The sequence below is a fragment of the Bos indicus genome, chromosome 6 (genome assembly GCF_029378745.1).
Source record: "Bos indicus isolate NIAB-ARS_2022 breed Sahiwal x Tharparkar chromosome 6, NIAB-ARS_B.indTharparkar_mat_pri_1.0, whole genome shotgun sequence".
NCBI lineage: Eukaryota > Metazoa > Chordata > Mammalia > Artiodactyla > Bovidae > Bos > Bos indicus.
The window spans coordinates 60,103,452-60,111,302 of NC_091765.1; the positions used below are offsets into that span (position 1 = coordinate 60,103,452).

Consider the following 7,851-nt stretch of genomic DNA (forward strand, 5'->3'; position numbering starts at 1 on the left):
GTTCTGGTTGGTTAAGACCACGACAAGGCACAGCAGCGTTATTTGCTCCTGAAGGGGAATTTCCCAACAACTCTCACAACTGGCAAAGAGTTGCACCTTCTGGCTTCTGATGACTGGGGTCAAAATAGGCTTGAGTAAGGAACAGAAAGCTGTTAGCTGGTAGAAGATATAGAAGAGCCTCACATTTTTCTACCCCCGCACCCCTCGCCCCAACCTCCCTAATTGAGAACCTACCTAATTGAGAAAAAGTCTAACAACTGGTGACAGCCATTTGGGAAACCCACTATAAGAAAGTTTGACTTGAACATGGTCAAAATTAGACCATCCCCCAAGTTCTAGATAAGAAGGCCCAGGAGGCCACAATCCTTGCCTAATCTCCGCCTGCCTTTGAGAAGAGGAACCCATGTACAGATGAAAGTGCCGAGGAAGTCACTTCAAAGAGAGAGAGTTGGGGTTCAGGCTGAATAAATGCATTCTCACTCTGGTTTATACTGACCTGTACCAGGCTTAATGGCAACTGGATTGACGGCAGAGATTTCCAAATTCGGTACAAGTTCATATCCTTTTTCTTGCTGTTTTCCTTTTCCTTCATGATATCGGCTATATATACCACGGCCAGCAGAATATCCCCCAAGGTAGGAACCCCTGGGGCCCGGGGCTCTGTTGCCAGCTGCACCTCGACCCCGGCCTCTTATGCTGCCTGCTTATAATAACAACACAAAAAATGATGAGCTACCAACAGCAACTGTACAAGAGGTGGATCTTAACCCAAGGTTCTTGGCACTTCGGTATCTGTCCTGGCTCTAAGCTGCAGGTGGCTACACCTCTGCTCTTTAGTGAGCTCGGAAGATGCTTCAGACTTTCTGGCTCCAGCCTAGATGCATCCTAAGATGTCTGCTTAGTACACAAGATGAACTTGAAGGGTGAGTTCCTAGGATTGTAACTGCCACTCCAATAAATAAAAATTTTCTAAGACGGTCACAAAACTAGATGTAGAAGGGGAACTGCTAGTTCATCTTCCTCATTTTAGGCGTGAGAAAACAGGCTTCGGGAGCTTAAAGGGGCTGACTAAAGTCACAGAGCCAGTTAATCAGATGGCAGGACCCAGAACCCAAGTATTTTGTTTTCCAGTGTAATGCCTGCTTTCAGTACAGGCTAGTCAGTGACTAAGAACAACAAAACAACACAAACAAACCCAACAATACTGTGCCCCCTACTCCCCAACATTCTAAAGGTTTAATTTCACAAGCAGGCTTTAACCTAAGAACCTTGCCGTCTAGCCCCACGTTGGATAAAGGCCCTGGGAAAACGCAAGAAAACGCAAGAAGAGCTTGCATGCTTCACATGATGGGTAATGTTACCTCACGCTGTATATATGAACCATCTACATTTTCTCGATGCTGTAGAAGTGACTGACTGCCCCAACGAGGGTGAGTAGGAAGGGTCGCCGTCCACCAGCTCAGTAAATGACAGCCACCACCTCCCAAATGGCATCCATCTGGCAGATGCGTCTCCCCGACTCCCACCCACGCAGGCGAGGAACCCCCACTAACCTTTCACGAAGTAGTCCCTGTTGGGCCCGATGAGCGCGTTGTAGGGGTAGCCATAGTAGGCTAGCGTGTAGGGGTCACAGGAATACACGTAGCTGGGCTGCTGCACCACTGCTGCCTCGGCTGCGCCGCCACCCTTGGCTGCCTTCTGGTAGCGGGAGTACTGCTCCTTGTCCACGGGCTTGGCCAGCGTCACCTCGAGGCACGAGCCCTCCAGCTCGGTGCCGTTGAGGTTGTTCATGGCGTGCACGGCGTCCTCGCGGCTGGAGAAGTGCACGAAGGCGTAGTCGCGGATCTTCTTGACGCGCTCCACGCAGCCCGGGTTGAACTGGCCGAAGCTCTTCTTGATGGTGTCCTCGGTGGTCTCGATCATGAGGTTCCGCACGTAGAGGATCTTCACGGTCTCCATCACATCCTCGTCCACGTCGATCTCGGGCTCGGCCCAGTCCACAGCGATCTGGTGGCCCCACAGCTGGATGCGGCCGGGCATGAGCTTGCGGCGCGCCATGGCGGCGGCGCGGTGGCTCTCGTACTCCACGAAGGCGAAGCCGCGATTCTTCATCTTGTCGGCCGCGCTGGCGTAGACGATCACGTCGAGCACGCCCTCTGTGACCTTGGCGATCTCCTCCAGGATCTCCTCGCGCTTCTTCATCTTGGGGATGCCCCCGATGAAGAGGCGGCAGTTGTCGACGCTGCAGCACACGCCCAGCAGGCGTCCGGGGCGGATCTCATAGTTGTTGAGCTCGCGCACGGCGCGCTTGGCCTCGTTCTTGTGGCAGTACATGACGAAGGCGTAGCCGCGGTTCTTGCCATCGAAGTCCATCATGAGGCGCAGCTCGTAGATGCGGCCCACCGTCTCGAACACTGGCACCAGCTCGTCCTCGTACACATCGCGGGGGATCTTGCCCACGAAGACCTCGCAGCCGCGCTGCGGGTGTGGGCCCTCCCAGCCGGGCGGCGGGCCACCGTACTTGCGCTGCCCATTCTCCTGCACCATGCTGTAGCCCGTGCGCTCCATCAGCGCCAGCAGCGCCGCCTCATTGGGCGCGCCCGCCACGCCCTCGGGCACCTTGGCAGAGGACCCTGTGGCGGAGTCGCTGCTCATGGCTGCGGTGGAATCCTCTGCGGTCATAATGTCAAAGGCATCCACGGCCGGTGGAGACCTGGGGAAGGCAGGAGAGAGAGGATGAGCCTAGAATCTACACCAAGTTGAGCCACAACTTAACTACAATTTTTTTCCTTCTTTTTCTCCTCTTTTTTTTTCTTAAAGCCATCCAAGACTCACGCTTAATTATTGGGTGGTTAAATGAGAAATAAGATGGGGACTTCTCTGGATGAGCGGCAGCTCTAAAATAGTCTAAATTAGGCAAGTTGTTTTGCAGGAAAAACCAGAAGTGACTCAGGAAAAAAAAAATCAGAAGGAGCAGGTACTTCCGCCTAATCAGTACCCCCAACAGCTTTGAAGCATAGAGAACCTGCTGTCACTGTGGGTGCAAATCTCACGTTCCTGAGGCAGTTGGCAACATCTTTTGCTTAATTCCTGCACTGTCAACTCAGATTGATTTCCTTTTAGTTATAGTATTTTACCCCCTTTATTTCTTTGGCAGACAAAGTCTGCTTTCTTTGCTTTCTTTTTAAAGAGGCTTTTTCATTTAGGAATGGAAAGAGGGCAGTGTATTTATATTGTTAAGGAAAAAACTGAGGAGGTGTTGTAGAAGATACAGAACTGTGTGCTGAAGCTTTTTACAGGGAAGAAATGGAATATCCACAATAACGAAGGACTTGCGCAAAGAACTGTGCGAAGAGCTGGTAAGTCTGACTTTTACACTGTCATTCCTTGTCAGCAATTATGAACCATTCATGGATTTGGAATCAGTGCACAAAGAGCTAGATTAGGTTCAGGCTGGGGATTTTTGAAAACAACTATCTGGTAAACTGCAGGATAGTTTTCAGAGAACTGTCACATCCATTATCTTATTTGATCTTAATCTCCTTTCATGGTAAGTGACAGTATCATTAGTCCCAATTTGTCTGTGGGGAAATAGGTTGAATAAATTACTCATTTCACACAGTAGGTATCCACTCCTATCGGGACTTGATTTCAAGCCATCTTGTGTTCTTTTTTCTAAACCAGTGCTGGGCAATAAGAACTCTCTGTGATGATGAAAAAGCTGTCAGTAGCCACAAGTGGCTACTGAATACTTGCAATGGGACAATTGCAGAGTTTTTCATTTTTTTCTAAAATTAAATACCCACATAAGTGCAAGTCCAAACCATGCCACCTTCACTCCTTCAGAGCAAGGCCCTTAGAAATGATTTAAAATTAGACAGTGAGATTATCACTAGGCACTTCTTATTGTGCCTTTGTGAAGAATAGCTCTGTTTAGCTTTTTTTTAAAAATGAAGTTTATTTCATTTTTTTGGACTATGAAAGTATTCAAGTAAATTTTATGGAAATTAAGAAAAAGTAGGAAAAGAAGTTATTCCTAATTCTCCTACCCAGTGATAGCCACATAAACTTTTCCATCTTTCTTTTGATAGTTTCTTTGGGGGGAATGGGAGAGGTGGAGCTAGGCTTCCAACAAATTTACATCTGCTGCTTTACTTCATTTTATAAGCATTCTTCCACATTCTTAAAACTGTAAAAATATGATTTATAATTGGAATATGGTTTCATCATTCAACTAAATTTGTTTTTCATTGTTTAAAATTTACTACTGGGAATTCTACACAAGGATATTAAGGGAAATTTCAAGGTTAATTAAGGTACATTTGCTCATCTAAAGAAAAAAAAAAGGAATGATAGGGACACAACAGAATGTATGTTTTTGCCTGTTGGCCAACCAGTACTACTTTGGTTCATCTGCTGAAACATCAAGCAGCAATACAGGTTCACGGGTTAGTGAGTGGCCACTGGACTGATGTTGAAGCTGAAACTCCAATGCTTTGGCCACCTGATGCAAAGAGCTGACTCATTTGAAAAGACCCTGATGCTGGGAAAGATTGAGGGCAGGAGGAGAAGGGGACGACAGAGGATGAGATGGTTGGATGGCATCACTGACTCACTGGAGATGAGTTTGAGTGAACTCCGGGAGTTGGTGATGGACAGGGAGGCCTGGCATGCTGCGGTTCATGGGGTCGCAAAGAGTTGGACACGACTGAGAGACTGAACTGAACTGAACTGAACTGGAACCAGAGTGCATGACTATGTGTGAACCCTAGCTTGAACACTTCCTAGTTGTATGACCTGAAGCAAGGATATCCAGCTCCTTCATGCCTCAGTTTCCCTGTCTATAAAATGGGAACGATGATAACAGTATTAACTTTGTTAAGTTTACAAAAGTGAGTTAATACATACAAGCATTTTGAACTGTGCTTGGGAAGTTGTAAATGCTCAAGAAATGTCAGTTATTACAGTTCATCCAAACTTCTGACCAATTTAGTTTTAGAGTAATTTTGACACTTTCTCAGTTCTTTAAAAACATCTGTTTGATATGGCTGCTATTCTTATTTTTAATTTTCTTTGCTCTTCAGTTGCTTGAAAGCTGTTTTGGCAACATATCCAATTATTATGAAGCCTTTTTTTCTGGTTTAAATTTGAAAATAATATAGTTCCTGGAGTTTTGTGTTGAAGCAGAAATTTCAGTATCAGATTTGAACATGAAGATCTTTCCCTCCTTCCAAAAGGAAGATAAGGATATATTCTTAAGAAGATAAGAAGATTCTGTGTACAAACACATATGCATTTATAATCTGTGACCTGGGAAGGAAATGCCAGGTGTATATATATATATATAAACATGTATGAGGGAATTCAAGATCTTAACATGGTTTAACTACATAAAACAGTGACTAAAGTCCAAAGGAATAGTCCTTCTATCTCTTCTGAGAGATGTAGAATTGACTTTTTCTTAATACTTTGATAATTGTACTTTGAAACTACTCTTTAACTCTCACAAAAAGCTGTATAATGCCAGGCTAAGGGAGTCATTTTCAATTCCAGCCCTATTAATTTCACCAGAAAATCTGTTGCTTTCAGTAAGTAGTTATAGCTTATTCTCTTGCACCTGCAAGCCAAGAAAAGCCTTTTTTCCTGAGCTTTCATCATCTGGGATAAATGAATCATGTTACTGGTCCCCCTTCCCTTTTTACTTTGACCCCTAGGAGGTTTGGAACTGAATTTGTCACTTTAGTTTTTAATTGTGTAAGACATTACAGTACACTCTTAGGTTCATCTGATCTTGGCTATAGTTTCATTTTTTTAGTCTCCTATATTCCCAATGCCATGAATTTAGCTATGTATATTATTCATCTTACTGTTTTCATGTCCTTGGAAGCCATCTCATATAATTCTGGAGTTAGGAGAGGAATAAATGCATATACCCATGAAAAAAATATATATAATTTGCATGAAATATAAATTAGTGTAGTATTTAAATGAACTATTTTTATACTACAGATACATAAAAGCAACTGAGAACAACAATAAGATACCACTCTGCACCCATTAGCATGCTATTGTGTGTGTGTGTGTGTGTGTGCACGCACCTGTGAGTGCTCAGTCATATCTGACTCTTTGTGACCCCACTGACTGTAGCCTGCCAGGCTCCTCTGTCCATGGGATTCTCCAGGCAAGAATACTGGAGTGGGTTTCCATTTCTTCCTCCAAGGTACGTTCCTGGCCCAGGTATTGAACCTGGGTCTCCTGCACTGCAGATTCTTCACCACTGAGCCACTTGGGAAGTCCTAGCATGCTATTATAACCAACCAAACATACAAACTAATGAAGTAAAATAAGTGTTGACAAGAATGTAGAAAAACTGCCATCTTTGCTCATTGCTGGTGGGAATGTAAAATGGTGCAGCTACTGTGGAGAACTGTATAGTGGTTCCTCAAGAACATAACAGTTATCATATGATCCACCAATTCCACTACTGGATATATACTCAAAAGAACTGAAAATTGGGACTCAACACAGATATTTGCACACCATTGGTCATAACAGTATTATTCACAGTAGCCAAAAGGTAGAAACAACCCCGAAGTCCACTACACATGAATGGGCAAACACAATGTGGCATGTGTACTCAATGGAGTATTATTCAGCCTTAAAGAAGAGGAAATTCTCACACATGCTGCAGCATGGATGAACCATGAAGATACCCTAAGTGAAATACGCCAGGTACAAAAGGACAAATATTGTATGTTTCCACTTTCATGAAGTACCTAAAGAGTCAAATTCATAGAAAGCAGAATAGTGGTTGCCAAGAACTGTGACGAGGGAGAATGGGGAACTATGGTTTATGGCGTTCCAGTGAGAGATGATAAGAAAGTTCTGGAGAGGGGTGGTGGTGATGGTTGCACATCAGTGTAATGTACTTAATGCCACTGAACTGTACATGTAAAAACAGTTAAAATGGTTCTTTATTATGTAAAGGTTAACACACAGAGTGAAAAGGATAAAAATAAGATTCTGTAAAGTTAGGATTTCATTAGAGGCCATTACAAATGGTATATTGCATTAGTTTAACACATTCAAGAAAGTCTTATGGTCTGCAAACTCCATTCTTCTTATCTTTATGTCTAAGATGCCATAGTTAAATAAATTACCATGCTGTTTAATGAGTTTTCAAGGCCAAAGGCTTAGATATGTAAAAGATATATGGCTTATTTAATGTCTTGAAAGCAGGGGAGCTATATAACATTTAGCTATATGACCCTTCTTTCAGAGATGAAACAGAAACTTTATTACAACTAGACATGCTTTAGACCAGGGCTTGGCAAATTACACCATGGTCCAAATATAGCCTGCCATTTGTTTTTTTAAATAAAGTTTTATTGGAACAGTCATCCTCTTTAAAAAAAAAAAAGAAAGAAAGATGGCTCTTTTTCCATTTCAGTGGCAGACTTGACTAGTTCAGAGATTGCATGGGTCACAAAGGCTGAAATATTTACTCTCTGGCCAGGTATAGAAGAAGTTTGCCAACCTTCGTTCATGGAGAACATCAATGAGACTAAATAACAAAGATTCTTCTTGCTAAGGTATTACAGTCACTTTTCCCTGTTTCCTATGCTGAGCAATTACTTAATTTCAGGACCAGTTTTAAAGAGTCTTCTCAAACTGCTTGCCTCCCCACCCCCTGCAATTCTAAGCTGTCTTCCATTTAACTACACAGTCAAATTTATGAGACCAGAAGAAGAGACATCTGCTGAAGAATGCTGGCTCAGCTCCTAACACTTATATGTAAACAAAATTTCTTAAGATTTTAAATTCATTCATTCTGTACATATTAATTGAGCA

General features: G+C 43.4%; 1 protein-coding gene and 1 long non-coding RNA gene across 21 annotated transcripts in view; one reads left to right on the forward strand and one right to left on the reverse strand.

Moving 5' to 3' along the window:
• Positions 1 to 7,851, reverse strand: part of RBM47 (RNA binding motif protein 47) — a 176,455-nt gene that overhangs the window by 10,406 nt on the left and 158,198 nt on the right. For 15 of the 16 annotated variants that reach the window (XM_070791337.1, XM_019962623.2, XM_070791334.1 and 12 more), the window contains 2 exons: positions 1,554 to 2,713; positions 497 to 703 (listed from right to left, as the gene is read on the reverse strand). In XM_070791337.1, coding sequence (XP_070647438.1) covers positions 497 to 703; positions 1,554 to 2,682 — 1,336 coding nt within the window. In that variant the 5' untranslated portion in view covers positions 2,683 to 2,713. The remainder of the gene's footprint in view (positions 1 to 496; positions 704 to 1,553; positions 2,714 to 7,851) is intronic. The other variant, XM_070791341.1, reaches the window with a different exon arrangement.
• The window catches only part of LOC139183620 (uncharacterized), a 29,962-nt gene continuing 24,876 nt past the window's right edge, over positions 2,766 to 7,851 (forward strand). For 4 of the 5 annotated variants that reach the window (XR_011567168.1, XR_011567169.1, XR_011567166.1 and 1 more), the window contains exons 1-2: positions 2,766 to 3,359; positions 7,517 to 7,592. This is a non-coding gene — a long non-coding RNA (uncharacterized lncRNA). The remainder of the gene's footprint in view (positions 3,360 to 7,516; positions 7,593 to 7,851) is intronic. The other variant, XR_011567165.1, reaches the window with a different exon arrangement.